This window comes from Pristiophorus japonicus, unplaced genomic scaffold, assembly GCF_044704955.1.
Source record: "Pristiophorus japonicus isolate sPriJap1 unplaced genomic scaffold, sPriJap1.hap1 HAP1_SCAFFOLD_317, whole genome shotgun sequence".
Taxonomy (NCBI): Eukaryota; Metazoa; Chordata; class Chondrichthyes; family Pristiophoridae; genus Pristiophorus; species Pristiophorus japonicus.
In genome coordinates this window covers 393,087-414,984 of record NW_027252966.1, presented here as the reverse complement: position 1 = coordinate 414,984, position 21,898 = coordinate 393,087, and the positions used below count along the sequence as shown (strand labels likewise).

Below are 21,898 nucleotides of genomic sequence, written 5' to 3'. Positions count from 1 at the left end.
GTTGGCCTGGTCGAGGACGCTAATGTTGGTGCGTCTGTCCTCCCAGGGGATTTGCAGGATCTTGCGAAGACATCGTTGATGGTATTTCTCCATCCCCTTTGCAATAAAGGCCAAGATTCCATTGACCTTCCTGATCACTTGCTGTACCTGCATACTATCCTTTTGTGTTTCATGCACCAGGACCCCCAGGTCCCGCTGTACTGCGGCACTTTGCAATCTTTCTCCATTTAAATAATAACTTGCTCTTTGATTTTTTTCTGCCAAAGTGCATGACCTCACACTTTCCAACATTATACTCCATCTGCCAAATTTTTGCCCACTCACTTAGCCTGTCTATGTCCTTTTGCAGATTGTTTGTGTCCTCCTCACACATTGCTTTTCCTCCTATCTTTGTATCGTCAGCAAACCTGGCTACGTTACACTCAGTCCCTTCTTCCAAGTCGTTAATATAGATTGTAAATAGTTGGGGTCCCAGCACTGATTCCTGCGGCACCCCACTTGTTACGGGTTGCCAAGAAGAGTATTGTGTTCCTAACACAGATGAGGCTGCACACAGGGAGGTTAAAGTAACAGTGACCTCAGTCTTTAATAAGACACTCCAGAATGAGGAACAGGCCTTAGGGGCCGGCTTATATACAGTGCTCCCAAGGGATGCTGGGATTCCTTGGGACTTCAGGGGATGTGCTCCCTGGTGGCGGAACATGGGAGTGCATGCTTTACAGATACACAACATCACTCCCCTCCAAAGTCAAAGTGAAAACTATTTACAAGGTGAGGCGCTCGGGAGCCTTTCTTTCCCTGGTGGACCGCCTCGATACAAATGTCTGGTGTGTTGGCTGTGTCCTCGCTGGGCTGGCGTGTTGTTGGCCCTGCAGGGCTGCTGGGTGAGCCTGGCCTTGCTGGGCTGTTGGGCGTGATAACATAAGAATTAGGAACAGGAGTAGGCCATCTAGCCCCTCGAGGCTGCTCCGCCATTCAACAAGATCATGGCTGATCTGGCCATGGACTCAGCTCCACTTACCCGCCCTCTCCCCATAACCCTTAATTCCCTTATTGGTTAAAAATCTATCTATCTGTGACTTGAATACATTCAATGAGCTAGCCTCAACTGCTTCCTTGGGCAGAGAATTCCACAGATTCACAACCCTCTGGGAGAAGAAATTCCTTCTCAACTCGGTTTTAAATTGGCTCCCCCGTAGTTTGAGGCTGTGCCCCCTAGTTCTAGTCTCCCCGACCAGTGGAAACAACCTCTCTGCCTCGATCTTGTCTATCCCTTTCATTATTTTAAATGTTTCTATAAGATCACCCCTCATCCTTCTGAACTCCAGCGAGTAAAGACCCAGTCTACTCAATCTATCATCATAAGGTAACCCCCTCATCTCCGGAATCAGCCTAGTGAATCGTCTCTGTACCCCCTCCAAAGCTAGTATATCCCTCCTTAAGTAAGGTGACCAAAACTGCACGCAGTACTCCAGGTGTGGCCTCACTATTATCCTATACAATGATGGATTCGATTTCCTGATCCAGCATGGCGTCGTTGATCCTTTGGGTGTGTGCTGTGGGTTCGAAAAAGGTGGTGTCTGCTGTGGGTTGTTCAGGGCAGTCTGTGAACCGCAGCCTCGTTTGGTCCAGGTGCTTTCTGCAAATTTGTCCATTGTCTAGTTTGACTACAAACACCCTATTCCCTTCTTTAGCTATCACCGTGCCCGCGATCCATTTGGGACCATGTCCATAGTTTAGCACATACACAGGGTCATTCAGATCAATTTCCCGTGACACAGTGGCGCGACCATCGTTTACATTTTGTTGCTGCCGCCTGCTCTCTATCTGATCATGCAGGTTGGGGTGAACCAGCGAGAGTCTGGTTTTAAGTGTCCTTTTCATGAGTAGCTCAGCCGGGGACACCCCTGTGAGCGAGTGGGGTCTCGTGCGGTAGCTATGCAGTACTCAGGACAGGCGGGTTTGGAGTGAGCCTTCTGTGACTCGTTTAAGGCTCTGTTTGATTGTTTGTACTGCCCGCTCTGCCTGCCCATTGGAGGCTGGTTTAATCGGGGCTGAGGTGACATGTTTGATCCCATTGCGGGCCATGAATTCTTTAAATTCGGCACTGGTGAAACATGGCCCGTTGTCACTGGCCAGTATGTCAGGCAGGCCGTGAGTGGCAAACATGGCCCTCAGACTTTCAATAGTGGCGGTGGCGGTGCTTCCCGACATTATTTCACATTCAATCCATTTTGAAAATGTGGGGTGAACCTCTGAATTCTCTGCCCCAGAGGGCTGTGGAAGCTCAGTCTTTGAGTACATTCGAGACAGAGATCGCTAGATTTTTGGATATTGAGGGAATCGCGGGATATGAGGACAGTGCAAGAAAGTGGAGTTGAGATCGAAGATCAGCCATGATCTCACTGAATGGCGGAGCAGGCTCGAGAGGCCGAATGGCCGACTCCTGCTCCGAATTCTTATGTTCTTTGGTCATCTGTTGTAATTTCTTTTTATCTGGCTCGGTGTCAAATTTATTTTTTTGTCTTATCACGCTCCCGTGAAGCTCCCGGGGACGTTAAAGGCGCTATATAAGTACAGGTTGTTGTTGCCCACACACCATCTTTCTGCTGAGTTGAGTGGGGTTAAAACCGCCCCCTGAAACTAGGCTACAGTGCTTGAGGAGGAAGGACCTATCCAAGTGACTGGGAAGTGAGTATTTCAGTATATCCGTTACTGTAATGTGAGCTCATTTTGTTTTCCAGATGTTAATCATTTTTGGACACAAAACAACCCAATTGCTCTGCTTGCATTTATTGCCGTTCAAAGCTTTGGTATCCAACCTCTGCTCTCTCATGCTTATCTCTTTACCGTTCATTGGTAGACATATGCGAGGAAAAAACAAACAGAGATAAGAGAGATGGAGAAGTCCCAGATTTTCTGCACATTCATTGGTGGCACGAGTCAGAAAGCCTGCCCTTCGCGAGAGGAAAGTGTAACGTAGGCTTTATCTGAACTGTCGTCACCAGCCCTTTGCTGATAAAACCCGACAGGTTCTGTGCAGTGCCCTCGTTGTCACCTGGCCTGTAACCTTCGAGCAGAATGTGCACGGGGAAATGCGCTCAGTGTATCGGGGTCTCCTTGTACCCCTTTGCTTTCTTGTGTATCGTGGCCAACGTCCTCCTTCTCTTCCCCAACTTTGAGGTGGAATATGTGCAAGACCTCAACAAAATGACGCCGGAGGTCCTGTATCTCGGAGGGATTATTGGAGGTGGCATCTTGGTGAGAATTCATTTTAGTCTCCGTACACGATTGTTGTTTAACACATAGTTCTCGTTGATCCTAACCGATATTTATTGTGACAGAGCAGGGTCGTGATGTTAACTGTTGGAATGTTGTCTGTTAAAGCAGCATGGTAACTTAAAGGGGGAACGCGAGCATAGTGGTAATTTTACTGGGCCAGTAACCCAGAGACCGGGACTAATGGTCCAGAGACTCAAGTTCATATCCCACCACAGCAGCTGGGGAATTTAAATTCAGTTAATTAAATAAATCTGGAATAAAAAGCGAGTATCAGTGATATCGGATTGTCGTAAAAACCCATCTGGGTCACTAATACCCTTCAGGGAAGGAAATCTGCCGTCCTTATCCGGTCTGGCCGGCCGATATGTGACTCCAGACCCACAGCAATGTGGTTGATTTTTAAATGGCCCAGCGAGCCACTCAGTTGTAACAAAAACTGCTACAACAAACAATAAGAAGAATAAAACCTGTCAGTGACTTTGTGTGAAAAAGATTGATTTGAAAACTTGAAGAGGGAGTCTTCTATCTCTGTCAGGGGTTTGAGGACAGGATTGCCAACCCTCCAGGATTGTCCTGGAGTTTCCAGGAAGTTCACGATTCATCTCCGGGAGAAAAATCATAGGGGGCATTTTTTTTTTCTCATTTTCGTTGAACACGTTCGTTTATTAGTTAAATATTGGCTTGGTGGGGGCGGGGACATTGGAGTCAGGAGGACATGTGATGAAACCTCTAGTGATACATGCAGCCAGAGTTGGCAACTGTAGTTTGACGGCAACTCGTTAACAATTGGAAAAACTCCAACACATGATCTGTGCTAGAAGGCTGGATCTCCATTGGCTCCCGGTCCGGCAACACCTCGATCTTAAAATTCACATCCTTGTTTTCAAATCATTCCATGGACTCACCCCTCCCTATTTCCGTAACCTCCTCCAACCCCCTGAGATCCCTGCGCTCCTCCAATTCTAGTACCCCCACCTCCCGATTTCTATCACTCCACCATCGGCGGCCATGCCTCAAGCTGCCCGAGCCCTAAGCTCTGGAATTCCCTCCCTAAACCTCGCTGCCTCCTTTAGGACACTCCTTAAAACCTGCCTCTTTGACCAAACTTTTGGTCACCTGCCCTAATATCCCCTTGTGTGGCTCGGTGTCAAATGTTTGTTTTATAATCACTCCTATGAAGCCCCTTGGGATGTTTTTACTATGTATAAGGCGCTATATAAATGCAGTTCAGTTAGGCTTGCATCTATCATGAAGAAAATGCTCGAGGTCATTGTACAGGGTTCTCACACTGCTCATCTACTGAGGCCAAAAAGAGTAGCCACTGCATCTTGTTCCGCTCCAACACTGCAGACATAGGGTGTACATTTAGCCTGAGGTCAGAGGTAGGCTCTAACATGGAACTGGAGCAAAGAGACTTACAAAAGCAGAGCAATTTACAGCACGGAAGGAGGCCATTCGGCCCATCGTGCCCACCCCAGTCGAAAAAGAGCTACCCAGCCTAATCCCATTTTCCAGCTCTCGGTCCGTAGCCCTGCAGGTTACGGCACTTCAGGTGCACATCCAAGTACTTTTTAAATGTGGTGAGGGTTTCTGCCTCTACCACCCTTTCAGGCCGTGAGTTCCAGACCCCCACCACCCTCTGGGTGAAGAAATTCTTCCTCATTTCCCCTCTAATCCTTCTACCAATTACTTTAAATCTATGCCCCCTGGTTATTGAGGGGAAACGGGGCCTTCCTATCCACTCTATCTAGACCCCTCATAATTTTATACACCTCAATAAGGTCGCCCTCAACCTCCTCTGTTCCTTGGAAAACAACCCAGCCTACCCAATCTTTCCTCTTGGCTAAAATTCTCCAGTCCTGGCAACATCCTGGTAAATCTCCTCTGTACCCTCTCCACAACTTTCCTGTAATGTGGTGACCAGTACTGCACGCAGTACTCCAGCTGTGGCCTAACGAGGGTTTTATACAGTTCAAGCATAACCCCCCTGCTCTTGTGTTCTATGCCTCGGTTAATAAAAGAAAGCATTCACTATGCCTTTTTAACGACTTTATCGACCTGTCCTGCAACCTTTAAAGATCTGTGGATATATACTTTATATATGGTAGCGACAGATGGAGGCCATTCGGCCCATCGAATCTGCGCCAGCTCCTTCGAAGAGTAACCCAGTTAGTCCCACTGCCCCGCTCTTTCCCACATATCCCTACAATTTTTTTTCTCCTTCGAGTATTTATCCAATTCCTGTTTGAAGGCTATTATTGAATCTGTTGCCATCGCCCGCTCAGGCAGTGCGTTGCTTAGGACTGAGAAGGAAGTCAGGTGGAACATTTTCACCCAAAGAGCGTTGGAATAAATTACGGGGAGAGGCCATTGAAGAGGACAGTACAAATGGGACAACTAGGTGTGTTGCTGGAAACAGAAAGGCTTGAGGGATGTAATGAGATGGTCTATGAACACATTATGAGCTTGTTGGGCCTAAAGTATTAACATACAGATGGGATTACATAGGATATACAGCACAGAACCATACCGGCGTTTATGTCCCACTCGAGCCCCCTCCTGTCTTTCCCCATCTAACTCTATCAGCATAACCCTCTATTCCCTTCTCCCCCATATACTTGTCCAGCCTCCCCTTAAATACATCGATACTATTCGCCTCAACCCCTCCCTGTGGCAGCAAGTTCCACATTCTCACCGCTCTCTGGGTAAAGAAGTTTCTCCTGAATTCCCCATTGGATTTCTGGGTGACTATCTGATATTGATAGTTATACTCTTCCCCACAAGTGGGAACATTCTCTCTGTATCCACTCCATCAAAACCTTTCATCATTTTAAAGACCTCTATTAGCTCACCCCTCAGCCTTCTCTATTCAAGAGAAAAGAGACCCAGCCTGTTCATCCTTTCCTGTTATATATAATCTCGCATTTCTGGCATCATCCTTGTAGGTCTTCTCTGCACCCTCTCCAGTGTCTCCAAATCTTGTTTATCCTTACTCCTTATCACACACAATCACTCAAACACACATAACAACACAAAATGAATCATCCTCACTTATGTAGGCATGATCGTTCTCACATAAAATACTTGCCTTTATATAGCGCCTTTCATGATAACCGGACGTCTCAAAGCGCTTTACAGCCAATGAAGTACTTTTGGAGTGTAGTCACTGTTGTAATTTGGGAAACGCGGCAGCCAATTTGCGCACAGCAAGCTCCCACACACAGCAATGTGATAATGACCAGATCATCTGTTTTAATTATGCTGATTGAGGGATAAATATTGGCCCCAGGACACCAGGGGAAACTCCCCTGCTGCTCTTTGAAATAGTGCCATGGGATCCTTTACATCCACCTGAGAGAGCAGACGGGGCCTCAGTTTAACATCTCGTCCGAAAGACAGCACCTCCGACAGTGCGGCACTCCCTCAGTACTGCCCCTCCGACAGTGCGGCGCTCCCTCAGTACTGCCCCTCCGACAGTGCGGCGCTCCCTCAGTACTGCCCCTCCGACAGTGCGGCGCTCCCTCAGTACTGCCCCTCCGACAGTGCGGCGCTCCCTCAGTACTGCCCCTCCGACAGTGCGGCGCTCCCTCAGTACTGCCCCTCCGACAGTGCGGCGCTCCCTCAGTACTGCCCCTCCGACAGTGCGGCGCTCCCTCAGTACTGCCCCTCCGACAGTGCGGCGCTCCCTCAGTACTGCCCCTCCGACAGTGCGGCGCTCCCTCAGTACTGCCCCTCCGACAGTGCGGCGCTCCCTCAGTACTGCCCCTCCGACAGTGCGGCGCTCCCTCAGTACTGCCCCTCCGACAGTGCGGCGCTCCCTCAGTACTTCCCCTCCGACAGTGCGGCGCTCCCTCAGTACTGCCCCTCCGACAGTGCGGGGCTCCCTCAGTACTGCCCCTCCGACAGTGCGGCGCTCCCTCAGTACTGCCCCTCCGACAGTGCGGCGCTCCCTCAGTACTGCCCCTCCGACAGTGCGGCGCTCCCTCAGTACTGCCCCTCCGACAGTGCGGCGCTCCCTCAGTACTGCCCCTCCGACAGTGCGGCGCTCCCTCAGTACTGCCCCTCCGACAGTGCGGCGCTCCCTCAGTACTGCCCCTCCGACAGTGCGGCGCTCCCTCAGTACTGCCCCTCCGACAGTGCGGCGCTCCCTCAGTACTGCCCCTCCGACAGTGCGGCGCTCCCTCAGTACTGCCCCTCCGACAGTGCGGCGCTCCCTCAGTACTGCCCCTCCGACAGTGCGGCGCTCCCTCAGTACTGTCCCTCCGACAGTGCGGCGCTCCCTCAGTACTGCCTCTCCGACAGTGCGGGGCTCCCTCAGTACTGCACTGGGAGTGTCAGCCTAGATTTATGCGCTCAAGTTCCGAGAGTGGGACTTGAACCCACGACCTTCTGACTCAGAAGTGAGAGTGCTACCCAGCTGAAGCGTGCTGAATACTTCGAGCAGTTCTAACCAAGATAGTGCAGGCAATATATGAACAAAGCAACTGGTCATTGCCCTTCAGACATTGCTAGCCAGGACTGTACGAATCAGGCACGAGGATCAATGAGTAACAATTAGCCAGTGAATGCACAGCATTCTCTGGCAAGTCCCAAAGATTTCAAGTACTTTATTTGGTTTCTGAGCTTTTAGCTAATGGTGCACTGCCCTGGAGAACAGGAAACCGCAGTTAACATGCACTACCTTTATTAGTCACTTGAAGATTTGCTGAAACAAATTTAAATGTCAGAATAACAAGTATAGTTTTGAATTATCTTTTGGATACTCTTAGACAATTCTCACTTTACATTATTGTCACCAAGCGTATTTACTGTCTGGGCAGAGGGAAAACCTTGCTGCAATTGTATCCTTTAATGTCATCTGTCAGTCTTAATGATCAGTTCAAATTGAATCATAGAATCTCAGAAATTTACAGCACAGAAGGAGGCCATTCGGCCCATCGTGTCCGTGCCGGCCGACAAAGAGCTACCCAGCCTAATCCCACTTTCCAGCTCTCGGTCCGTAGCCCTGTGGGTTACGGCACTTCAGGTGCACATCCAAGTACTTTTTAAATGTGGTGAGGGTTTCTGCCTCTACCACCCTTTCAGGCCGTGAGTTCCAGACCCCCACCACCCTCTGGGTGAAAAAGATTCTCCTCAACTCCCCTCTAATCCTTTTACCAATTACTTTAAATCTGTGCCCCCTGGTTGTTGACCCCTCTGCTAAGGGAAATAGGTCCTTCCTATCCACTCTATCCAGGCCCCTCATAATTTTATACACCTCAATCAGGTATCCCCTCAACCTCCTCTGTTCCAAAGAAAACATACCCAGTATATCCAATCTTTCCTCAAAGCTAAAATTCTCCAGTCCAGGCAACATCCTGGTAAATCTTCTCTGTACCCTCTCCAGTGCAATCACATAGGAACAGGAGGAGGCCAATCAGCCCCTCGAGCCTGCTCCACCATTCAATCAGATCATGACTGATCTGCGACCTAACTCCATTTGGCCCACATCCCTTAATACCTTCGGTTAACATCTTTCCTGTAATGTGACCAGAACTGTACACAGTTGCTTCCACTAGCAGTTTCGGATGTCGCCACCATTACTTCAGCCAAGTGTAAAATAGCGCAAAACGCTCTCTTCAGGCACTGCCCAAGTTCAGAACGACAAAATATTAGCATTGTACCTGTTGGGCGCTCCTCACAGCTAAAATTGAGATGGCGCGAAGATTTCTCTCAATCACCATAACACTACTGAAATTCTAGTGATGACTAGAGAAGCTGGGGTTGTTCTCCTTGGAGCAGAGAAGGTTAAGGGGAGAGTCGTTAGGGGTGTTCAAAATTATGTCCTGTTTTGATGGACTACATAGAGAGAAACTGTTCCCGGGGCAGGAGTGTTGGTAACCAGAGGACACAGATTTAAGATAACTGGCAAAAAAACCAGAGAGGAGATGAGAATGTTTTTACACAGCGAGTTGTTGTGAAAGGGCGGTGGGAGCAGATTCAATAGTAACTTTCAAACCGGGAATTGGATATTACTTTGGATACACGGCCCAGAAACAGGCCATTGGACCCAACCAGTCCGTGCCGGGGTTTATGTCCCACTCGAGCCTCCTCCTGTCTTTCCCCATCTAAATCTATCAGCATAACCCTCGATTCCCTTCTCCCCCATACACTTGTCCAGCCTCCCCTTAAATACATCGATACTATTCACCTCAACCCCTCCCTGTGGTAGCGAGTTCCACATTCTCACCCCTCTCTGGGTAAAGAAGTTTCTCCTGAATTCCCCATTGGATTTCTGGGTGACTATCTTATATTGATGGCCTCTAGTTATACTCGTCCCCACAAGTGGAAACATTCTCTTTGTATCCGCTCCATCAAAACCTTTCATATAAACTTGAAAAGAAAAAAAAATGCAGGGCTATGGGGAACGAGCAGGGGAGTGGGACTAATTGTCCTTTCAAAGACATGATGGGCCGTAGGATTCTGTGTCACTACCTTGAAAAATGTTTTGAAAAAAACTGGTCCAGCTTTTGACAATGAGGCTTTTGTAGTTCATTTATGTTAAAATATTAACTTCCTTATCATAAAATTGAAATTATTGGTCAGGTATTAACAGCAGCATTTGCAAGAATGTAAACCCAACCCTGTGACTGAAAACTGAAGAGGAAAAGCGAGATTGTTATACCCAGCGCTCACCTTATCAAGATTTCCACACCTCTTACTGTTTCCAGTGAGACTTCCCACAGCATGACAGGGTGATTTGCAATGTTTCCAAGCTATTCAAAGCAGATGATGTTGTTGCAATGAACATAAGAATTAGGAGCATGAGTCGGCCATTCGGCCCCTCGAGCCTGCTCCACCATTCAATGAGATCACGGCTGATCTTCGATCTCAACTCCACTTTCCCGCCCGATCCCCATATCCCTCGATTCCCCGAGAGTCCGATAATCTCTCGATCTCAGCCTTCAATATACTCAAAGACTGAGCCTCCACAGTCCTCTGGGGCAGAGAATTCCAAAGATTCACCCCCCCTCTGAGTGAAGAAATTCCTCCTCAATCTTTTTTTCATGTAAAACAATGAACAACAACAACTTATATTTATATAGCGCCTTTAACGTAGTGGAACGTCTTAAGGTGCTTCACAGTAGTATTTTGAGATGAAAAAAATTGACACCAAGCTGCATAAGGAGAAATTAGGGCTGGTGACCAAAAGCTTGGTCAAAGAGGTGGGTTTTAAGGAGCGTCTTGAAGGAGAAAAGAGAGGTGGAGAGGTTTAGGGAGGGAGTTCCAGAGCTTGGGGCCCAGGCAACAGAAGGCACGGCCACCGATGGTGGAGCGACTATAATTAGGGATGGTCAGGAAGGTAGAATTAGAGGAGAGGGTAAGGGATTCCCATCGCCCCCACCCCCACAGAGGGTTGTTAGGACATGTACTACCCTAGCAGAAACAGTGGGGAAGTAGAAAGTAAAAGGGAAATGGCTGTTTCAAAAACAAAATAAACATGAAAAGGATATGGGGCAAGGGAATGGCTCTTTGAGGGAGGCAGCACGTAGGTGATGGGGCCAAATGGCCTCCTTCCCCAATACTTTAAATATCAATCCCTTAAGAGTATGCTTGCATATTTTAATTGCTTTTTCTTAATAACTTCTTCCAACAGATTTTGTTTCCGGCGATTCACATCCATGCAACAGGCGGTGGCGGATGCTGTGCAAATAGATGTGGGGTGAGTTCCTCTGGTTCTGGACTCTGTTTGCCGGAATACTGGTCGGGTCCCCATAATTATCAAAAGGATATGGAGGCACTGGAGAAGGTGCAAAACATATTCACAAGGACATTACCTGATTTGGTGGAAGGTTTGTAGAGCTGTTGCCTCCCAGGCCGCCTGCAATTTCTGCGGTCTGGAGGAATCCGTGTTCCACGTGTACATTCAATGTGTGAGGTTGCAGCCCCTCTTCCATTATTTGAAGGGGCTGCTCCTCAAATTCTGGCTGCACTTCAGTCCCACACTCCTGATCTTTGGGCACCCTGTGCGGAGGGGAGCGGGCAGGTCGGAAGGCCTCCTCGTAGGCTGCTCCTGGGCCTGGCCAAGGGGGCCATCAGCCGGTCCAGGCTGCGGGCGGTCGAGGGGGTCATTCAGCCCGACTGCCTGCCTCTTTTCCGCGGTTACATCCGAGCCAGGGTGTCCCTGGAGATGGAGCACGCGGTGTCCACCGGTACGCTCGCGGCCTTCCGCGAGAGGTGGGTGCCGGAGGACTGGAGTGCATCATTACCCCCGGCAACCAAATTTTAATTTGATTTGGCAAAGTTCCCAATTGATTTGGAAATTTGCGGGTTCTGGTGCCCTTACCAAAAGGAGGCACTTGATTTAAAGTTCTATCTAAAAATAGTTGTAGAGCTGTTGCATTGTGAGTGGCTTCGCCAGTCACGTGATGTTACAAGACTCAATAAAACCCCAGCCAGTTGATACTAGGTCATCCACGATGAGGTATGCAGTTGTGAGCCTGGTGGATGAACTGGTAATGTGTAGTCCGATTGTTAAACCTTTGTTAATAAACCAACTAGTTCTTAATAGAAATGTGTTGCTATGGATTCTTAAGCAAAGAAGCCAAGAAGCAAATACATTACATAAGGATATATTTATCAAAACAGGCTGGGGCTCCTTGCTTGAGAAAAAGAAAAGACTGAGGGGGTGACCTGATTGAGGTCTTTAAAATGACATACATATACATCGGCTATACGGCACAGAAACAGGCCGTTCGGCCCAACCAGTCCGTGCCGGTGTTTTGCTCCGCTCGAACCTCCTCCTGTCTTTCCCCATCTAACTCTATCAACATAACCCTCTATTCCCTTCTCCCCCATATTCTTGTCCAGCCTCCCCTTAAATGCATCGATACTATTCGCCTCAACCCCTCCCTGTGGCAGCGAGTTCCACATTCTCACCGCTCTCTGGGTAAAGAAGTTTCTCCTCAATTCCCCATTGGATTTCTGGGTGACTATCTGATATTGATGGCCTCTAGTTATGCTCTTCCCCACAAGTGGAAACACTCTCTGTATCCACTCCATCAAAACCGTTCATCCTTTCAAAGACTATGAAGGGGTTCGATAGGGTAGACGTAGAGAAGATATTTCCATTTGTGGGGGAGACCAAGACTAGGGGTCATAAATGTAAGATGGTCACTAATAAATTCAATAGGGAATTCACACATCTTAACAAAAGCAAATTATCTGGTCATTATCACATTGCTGTTTGTGGGGGCTTGCTGTGTGCAAATTGGCTTCCGCGTTTCCTACATTACCACCCAGAGAACGCTGTAAATGGTGCAGGCGCATGTCCTTTAACCAAAGGGACCTAGTCCTGAGGTTTGAGATAGAGTCAGGTCGGGGGCAACCAGGGGACAATCAGCTACATTAGAAATTCTTCTTCTTCTTAGGCAGAACCTTGGAGTAGAGGATGACTTGCTTCCACACTAATATGAGTTCTCAGGTGACTGATGAGTCCAATGTGGGACCTACAGTCTCTCACAGGGTGAAGGTGTTGACGACGGCTTGGAGTTCGACCTCCGATGCAAGTGTCGCCTGCATACTGTAATTGGATGGCAGAGGATGGGCCGACCTTGGATCTGGACTGGAGGCGACGGAGATTGAACAATTTCCCGTTTGTTCTGTAGATTAGCTTCACTCCAGCGGGAAGCTGATTGAGGGTGAGATGGGTGAGAAATTATTACCCTGATGGATTAAAAACAAAATTATCTTCGAGGAACAGTCTCACATTACAAAGTGAAGTGAATGAAATAATGAATGATTGACATTGATATTGACATGTGTGTGTCTGCATGAGCTTTTGCAATGAAATCTGCAGGTAATATTTGAATGTTATAATAAATCTGTATCTTGCCACACTTTCAGATGTTCCTCTCCATTCTGTTTGCGGCACTGGGAGCACTGGGCTCGGGATACTGCCTCATTACTTCCATACTTGGCTTAGTGAATGGGCCAACGTGTGAGTACAATAATGGAAATTGGACAAGACCTTTCAGCGGAGACCTTGACAATGCCCATTATGACCTAGAGGACATGTAAGAGTCTCAAATATATTCATCTTTTCTTTGCCAAGTGGAGAATGATGAACTCGTCCTCTGCCATTGGTTGTGTTCATCACCATGTCACTCATAGGAACACCGGAACAAGAGGAGGCCATTCAGCCCCTCGAGCCTGTTCCCACATTCAGTGGGATCATGGCTGATCTGTCACCTAACTCCATCTACCCGCCTTTGGCCCATATCGCTTAATACCTTTGGTTAACAGAAAGCTACCATAAGAACATTAGAACATAAGAAATAGGAGCAGGAGTCGGCTATTTGGCCCCTCGAGCCTGCTCCGCCATTCAATAAGATCATGGCCGATCTGATCATGGACTCAGCTCCACTTCCGCTCCCGCTCCCCATAACCCTTCACTCCCTTATTACTCAAAAATCTGTCTATCTCCACCTTAAATATACTATCAATCTCAGATTTAAAATTAACAATTGATCCAGCATCAACTGCCGTTTGCGGAAGAGAGTTCCAAACTTCTACCGCCCTTTGTGTGTAGAAGTGTTTCCTAATTTCACTCCTGAAAGGTCTGGCTCTAATTTTTAAGACTGTGCCCCTAGTCCCAGACTCCCCAACCAGCGGGAATCGTTTCTCTCTAGCTACCCTATCCGGTCCCCTTAATATCTAATCACTAGCCTTAGTCACCAGGATATGGATTCTAATTCCCACTCTGGGGATTTGAGCACATCATCCAGGTTGATACTCAGGATATTCCCAGGTACCAAGGGAGTGCTGCACTGTCAGAGGTGCCGTCGTTTGGATGAGATGTTAAACCGAGGCCCCGTCTGCCCTCTGCAGTGGTGGAAAAGATCCCATGGCCACCATTTCGAAGAAGAGCAGGGGAGTTCTCCCTGGTGTCCCGGCCAATATTTATCTCTCAATTAACATCACTACAACAGATGATCCGATCATTATCACATTGCTGTTTGTGGGAGCTTGCTGTGCGCAGATTGTCTGCCGCGTGTCCCACATTACAACACTTCAAATGTATTCATTGATTGTAAAACTTGTGGGATGTTTGGAGTTCATGAAAAGCGCTCTATAAATGCAATGCTTTCTTTCATGAAGAGATAGTATTTACTTTGACTGTATTTATGATTCTCATTTTAGATTCTGTATTGGATAGTAACTTGTGCATCCAGCTCAGGAAATTTCAAGGCACATATTGCTTTTCTTGAAACGACTATACAATGACAATGAGGCTCCATAAAAGGACATAAAGGCCCTGGGGGAGGAGCAAAACAAATTTACAAAAGTGATACCAGAACTGGGAGGTTATAAATATCAGGAAAGAGTGAACAGGCTGGCTCTCTTTTCTCTAGAATAGAGAAGGCTGAGGAGTGAGCAAAAGAGGTCTGTAAAATTAGGAAGGGCTTCAATAGTGTAGATGTAGAGAAGATGTTTCCACTTGTGGGAAGTCTAAAATTAGGGGCTATAAGTACAAGATAATCACTAATAAATCCAATTGATCCGGGCTATTGATCCCGAGACGTGAGTTGAAATCCCACCACGGCAGCCAGAGAATTTAAATTCAGTTAATTAAATAAATCTGGAATAAAAAGCGAGTATCAGTGATGGTGACCATGAAACTATCGGATTGTCGTCAAAACCCAACTGGTTCACTAATGCCCCCTTTACGGAAGGAAATCTGCCGCCCTTACCCAGTCTGGGCTATAGGTGACTCCAGACCCACAGCAATGTGGTTGACTCTTAACTGCCCCTCTAGAAGGCGGCTTACCACCATCTTCTGAAGGGTATTTCAGGATGGGCAATAAGTGTGGCCTTGCCAGCGACAGCGACATCCACATCCTATGAACCAATAAAAGAAATCGGGAATTCAGGAGAAACTTCTTTGCCAAGGTGGGATGGGAGGGGGTGTGGAAGAGCAGGAGGGAGGAGGAAGGACAAGCTGAAGAGAGAGAGGCATGAGGAGGAGGGAGAGAGAGATGAAAAGGTCAGGCGAGAGAGTCAAACCTGGGCAGTCCATGGTATCTTTGCACCATCAAGACTTATTTCATAGGAATGTTGCTCCTCCAAATGCCCTAGGTGTCGACTATAATTGAACAAGTAATTCCTCTTAACTATTGACCTGAATGTGGAACTTACGGCAAATAACAATGGATGCATTTAAGGGGAAGCTGGATAAATACATGAGGGAGAAAGGAATGGAAGGATATGGTGAGGAAGTGAGATGTAGAGGGGTAGGAGGAGGGTCGTGTGGAGCATGAATACCAGCATGGACCTGTTGGGCCAAATGGTCGGTTTCTGTGCTGTAAAAATTACGTACTGCTATTATTTTCTGTACACTTCTGATGATCGTATCACTTGCAATAGCTTTTTCAATTTCTACTGAAGCACCGAGGAAGAGTTTTGTAAGTTTAACTCCTTATATCATTTATTCACCAGCGAAAAAAACTATCTCTTTCATCCCGAGATCTGGAACAAATGCACGAGGCCCGACAAAGTGGTTGTGTTCAACGTGATCCTTTTCTCCTTGCTGATAGGCTTCAGCGCCATTGAGCTCATCCTGTGCGGGATTCAGATGTTCAATGGCCTCTTGGGGTGTCTTTGTGGAACTTGCGGAAAAAGGGGGGCGGTGAGTCCCAGATATTAACTTCAGCATTTCAGCTTTGACAGGTGTAATGTATGCACCTGCGAGTAAACTCACAGGCTGGTGGAGCTGTTGAGTTGGGAGTGGCTTAGCCATGTCACGTGATGTTCACAAGACTCAATAAAACCCCGTCCAGTTGGGTTCGAGGTGTCCACGATGAGGCAGGTGGTTGTGAGCCTGGTGGATGAACTGTTAATGTATCGTGTGATTGTTAAACCTTTGCTAATAAACCAACTAGTTCTTAATAACAATATGTTGCTATGAATTCGTAAGCAAAGAACCCATGAAGCAAACACATGACACCAGGGGAAGCTATTGTAAAGCCTGTTGCGATAAGGCCGCAAGGCACACACGTGATGCCAGGCTGGTTGGAAGAGTCATCAATCAGATCAATATACAGCAGCACTGCTTCTTAAATGTGAAATTGATGGAAGGATAGTACGGACATAAGTTAGACCACAGCTGGAGCACTGTGAGCAGTTCTGGGTACCACACCTTAGGGAGGATATATTGGCCTTGGAGGGAGTACGGCATCGGTTTACCAGAACTATACCCGGACTGCAAGGGTTAAATTACGAGGAGTTTACACAAACTAGGTTTGTATACCTTGGAATATAGAGGTTAAGAGGTGATTTGATCAAAGTTTTCGAGTAATTAAGGGGAACAGACAGGGTAGATGGAGGGAAACTATTTTCGCTGGTTGGGGAGTCTAGGATAAGGGGACAAAGTCTAATAATTAGAGTCAGACCTTTCAGGAGTGAAATTAGGAAACATTTCTACACACAAAGGCTGATAGAAGTTTGGAACTCTCTTCTGCAAACGGCAATTGGTGCTGGGTCAATTGTTAATTTAAAATCTGATATTGAAAGCTTTCTGTTAACCAAAGGTATTGAGGGATATGGGGCAAAGGCGGGTGTATGGAGTTAGGTCACAGGTCAGCCATGATCTCATTGAGTGGCGGAACAGGCTCGAGGGGCTGAATGGCCTCCTCCTGTCTCTGCACCCCAAGGGGGGAGGGGGGGCACATCTTGAAGACAATCACTGAAGGGAAATAGTGCATCTCAGAGACATGCTCTAGAGGGGGGGAAATTAGTGTGTCCAATGAAGTTGCCTATGTTTTCACAATTGTACTACAGGTTAAGCCCCCCTTATCCGGATCCTCGGGACCTGGCCTGTTCCAGATAAGGGATTTTTCTGGACGAGAGGTGGTCACGTTAAATTGGATGGTACAGGTACTGAGCAAGGGGATGTCGGGGTTGGCTGGCTTGAGGTTGGGAGTGCAGCAGAGAGATCGTGGCAGGGTGGGGTGGGGGCGGGGTGCATGGATCGTGGGGTCAGGCCAGCGATTGCGGGAGTCGGCAGTGAGGAAGGACTTCAATTTGCTCGTGTCGAAGTTCTGTGCATGCGCCACTGGTGGCCAGGAGTGGTTCTGGATAAGGGAGTTCTGGATAAGGGAGTTTCAACCTGTATTGGCAAAATGTTCCCAAGAAGCTGATTGATGTCTTTTCGCCCTTCCACTAATTGAAATATAGCCCCAGAAAGGGTAACAAAGATAATTGTAAATTGTCAAGTCGTTTGATTGTGTAAGGGTGAAGGAAGAGGCAGATACAGACAAGACAGCAGCGGTAATATGTCAGGACTGATGAGAATCAGCTTATTTAATAATTGCGTATACATAGAATCACAGAGCACAGAAGGAGGCCAGTTGGGCCATCGTGCTTGCGTCTGTTCTCTGAAAGAGCTATCTACTCCCCCTGCTCTTTCCCCACAGCTCTGTTAATGTCTCCTTTTCAAGTATTGAACCCATTTGAAAGTTATGATTGAATCTGCTTGCACTGCCCTTTCAGCCAGCGCGTTCCAGATCATAATAACACCAACAGCCGTGGCTTAGTGGGTAGCACTCTCGCCTCCTGTGTCAGGAGTGCTGTGAGTTCAATTCCTACTCCAGAGATTGCACACATAATCGGACATTTTGTTAAACCGAGGCCCCGTCTACTCTCTCGGGTGGCCGAAAAAGATGGAAAGAAGAGATGGGGAGGTCTGTAATGTATGCACCTGTGAATATGCTTACAGATTTGTGGGGCTGTTGCATTGTGAGTGGCTTAGCCAGTCATGTGATGTTCACAAGACTCAATAAAACCCCAGCCCGTTGGCTCTAGATCATCCACAATGAGGTATACAGTTGTGAGCCTAGTGGATGAACTGGTAACGTGTCATGTGATTGTTAAATCTTTATTAATAAACCAACTAGTTCTTATGTAAGTGGTTTCCCTTAGGTGTTTTCGACACACCCCCACGTTACAATAGTTCTAGACCTGGGAGTGATGAATGAGTCACGGACAAATACCTCGGTCTCAACCGGCAATGCTTTTATTAAAGCTACCTCAACACAGCAAAACTACAAGTAAACACAGTGACGATGTAGTACTATCCAATACCCTGGCGTGTCTAAACTGCCCCTATCGCGAAGTACCCAACGTCTAAACCCTCTGCTCAATTCACAGTGTACCCCTGAATCTGTACCGACTGGCTGGGCGTACCCCTATGGTCCTTGCAGATAAACCTCCCCACTAAAACCCTGCTAAGGCTTGGTTGGGAGCACGCACGCCACCTCCTCACACAGTGGCTGTGGTCTTAAAGATGCGTGGGTGGGGATGATGCTCACCGATTTGTTGGCTTACTCGCCGCTTCTCCTGGTGAAAACGTGTCTCTTCTAGTTCCATACTGTCTATCCATCCCAGACGGAATGCTCGGTCCTTGTCGAGGTGGAGCAAGAGAGAGAGCTATGGCCACAAGGCCATCTTTTATCTCCCAAATCTGTTTGCCTTTTCTGGCCCAATAAAATTTTTCCTTGTTTCGAGGCTTCTGAGTAGCCCATGTGTTGGGGTTTTGCTTCCAACCGGTCTGGGCTTAATGGCTTTCTTTTGTTCTGGTTTCCCGCCTCTCAGGGTTATCTGATCCAGGTAATGGTTTGATCACTGACCAGATACATCTGATCTATCTCTGACGAGTTCACATTGTTTAACAATGGACCCTCCATCTTTGCTCATTACCTGTGATGAGTTGCCTTCTCCTGGCCATTGTAACTTCACTGCCCAGCCCCGCCCATCAGATGTGGAGTACAACAAGTACCTAGGCCCCTCCCACAACAGGTTTCCAGCTTTTTTCTGCAGTGGGAAATATTAAAACGCAATGTCCATATAATGTCCAACAATCCTTGGGGAGCTGATGCCTGCACTTAATAGCAATGTGTTGCTTTGAATTCTTAAGCGAAGAATCCCTGAAGTAAATACATTACAAGGTCTTCCCAGTGTGCTCGTCGATATTTGCTGTGTGTGGGATCTTGCTGTGCGCAAACTGGCTGCCACATTTCTTACATTACAACAGTGACTGCACTCCAAAAAGTACTTCATTGGCTGTAAAGTGCTTTGGGACATCTTGAGGTTGTGACCGATGCTATAAAAATGCAAGTCTTTTATTTTTGTTAAACATATCACCTTGAATAAAACTAGTCTAAGATAAAATTTCTTCCATTGATTTTCCCACAAGTGTTACAAACAGAACGCGCTGTGGTCAGTCGTGTATTAAAAGTATCCTGGGGGTCATTTCGCAAAGCTCTACCTTCGGCCTGGAGCCTCGCTGGATGAGAGCGGGGGGGGGGGGGTCCGCAGACTGGGCCTTAGAACCTCAGCTCCAAACCTCGCTCGAACGAGGCTCACTGGATTGTCCTTCCCTGCTCCTAAGGGAAGCATAGCCCACCCCTCCAGGACTGGCCTGGAGTCTCCAGGAATTGATGATTAACCTGCAGGGCACTGCAGTCAACAAAGGCTCAGGGAAAGAAAGCTATAGGGACATTAACAAATGTTTCCTCATTTTCTTTCAACACTTCCATTTATTAATTATAAAAATATTGGAGATGGGGTGGGGGGGGAAGGCTGTTTCACCTACAGTCAAGGTGGATCCAATTTGGTAACAATTAGGCTGTTCCACTTCCAATTGGTTGGGGGATGGACCAATGGCGGGCTCGAGGCGAGAGGTCACGTGATGAAACCTCCAGGAATAAGCCCAGAGTTGGCGACCCTGAACCCACGTGATTCAGTTAAGGTGATGCTCGTGACCTATCTTACGCGGTTTTGCATTAAAGGCCTTCTGTTCTTGCATTTACAGGGCCCTGTGTAACACGTGACGGAGTCACCAGTGATGCGACGATTTTGGAAAACGTTGCACACGGTCCAGCCGCCATTGAATTAAATCTCACGGCACTTCTTGCAATAAGAATAACTCATCTTCTTCATAAACTTGGGATTCCAAAACTGGCTTAGAGGCAGAGCCACCTCCTTCACTACAAGGGTTCCCTTTTTTCATCTACAGCCCTGTTTTTAATGTAACTTTTATAAAACTCAACAAGCAAGTACGGTTGTGATTTTTGTTTGTACAAACGGTTTAAAAGTTCATCAAGCTTGTAATAATAGAGCAGTTATCAATAAAGCACAGATACTGATGTCTTATTGAGGGGTGGCTTTATTTCATGTTTTGCTTTTATTGAAGGGTGTCGGAGCTGGATAAAGACATCAAAACACTCCCACATCACCAACGACTCCGCAAGATCCTGCAAATCCCCTGGGAGGACAGACGCACCAACGTTAGTGTCCTTGACCAGGCCAACATCCCCAGCATTGAAGCACTGACCACAGTCGACCAGCTCCGCTGGGCGGGCCACATTGTCCGCATGCCCCAGACATGAGACTCCCAAAGCAAGCGCTCTACTCGGAACTCCTTCACGGCAAATGAGCCAAAGGTGGGCAGAGGAAACGTTACAAGGACACCCTCAAAGCCTCCCTGATAAAGCGCAACATCCCCACTGACACCTGGGAGTCCCTGCCAGTTCACTGGATATATTCAAGAGGGAGTTAGATATGGCCCTTGCAGCTAAAGGGATCAAGGGGTATGGAGAGAAAGCAGGAATGGGATACTGAAGGAATGATCAGCCATGGTCTTATTGAATGGTGGTGCAGGCTCGAAGGGCCGGATGGCCTGCTCCTGCACCTATTTTCTATGTTTCTATGTTTCAAAGACTGCCCTAAGTGGAGGAAGTGCATCCGGGAGGGCGCTGAGCACCTTGAGTTTCATCGCCGAGAGCGTGCAGAAACCAAGCGCAGGCAGCGGAAGGAGCGTGCGGCAAACCAGTCCCACCCTCCTCTTCCCTCAACCACTGTCTGTCCCACCTGTGACAGGGACTGTGGTTCGCGTATTGGACTGTTCAGTCACCTCATTTTAAGAGTGGAAGCAAGTCTTTCTCGATTCCAAGTGACTGCCTATGATGGTGACAGCATAGGTTGTGTACGGTCATTCTGTGTATTGGTTAAAATAAGAATGTGCACCATCTACACAATGCACTGCAGCAACTCGCCAAGGCTTCTTCGGCAGCACCTCCCAAACCCGCGACCTCTACCCCCTAGAAGGACAAGGGCAGCAGGCCCATGGGAACACCACCACCTCCACGTTCCCCTCATCCTTGCTGGATTAAATCCCTTCCTGACAGCACTGTGGGAGCACCTTCACCACACGGTCTGCCGCGGTTCGAGAAGGCAGCTCACCACCACCTTCTCAAGGGGCAATTAGGGGGATGGGCAATAAATGCCGGCCTTGCCAGCAATGCCCACATCTCGTGAATTTTATTTTAAACTAGCAGGGCGCTCGTGGCATTGCTCATGAGGGACGAACAGACACATGGTACAGGGGCATCAAACCATGTAGCACACAATGGGGCTGGTAATTCACATTGGGCAAAGGCTCCCCATATAATCAGGCACAGGCGGCTGTGACCTTTTCTGTGCTCAGTGTCACCGGCCAGGGAACAGCACGCTGGGAACCTGAACACAAAGTATGCTCAAGGTTTATTAAGGGACCATCTCCCCATCTCTGTAATCTCCT

The 21,898-nt window shown here is 47.8% G+C and overlaps 1 protein-coding gene across 3 annotated transcripts in view; it reads left to right on the top strand.

Moving 5' to 3' along the window:
• LOC139249527 (metallo-beta-lactamase domain-containing protein 1-like) overlaps positions 1-20,453 on the top strand; it is a 33,965-nt gene extending 13,512 nt beyond the window's left edge. For 2 of the 3 annotated variants that reach the window (XM_070872452.1, XM_070872451.1), the window contains exons 3-5: positions 10,919-10,984; positions 13,168-13,337; positions 15,760-16,293. In XM_070872452.1, the coding sequence (XP_070728553.1) occupies positions 10,919-10,984; positions 13,168-13,337; positions 15,760-15,967 (444 nt within the window). In that variant the 3' untranslated portion in view covers positions 15,968-16,293. Of the gene's footprint in view, positions 1-10,918; positions 10,985-13,167; positions 13,338-15,759; positions 16,294-20,131 lie in introns of those variants that run through there. The other variant, XM_070872453.1, reaches the window with a different exon arrangement.
• The last annotated feature ends 1,445 nt before the right edge of the window (positions 20,454-21,898 follow it).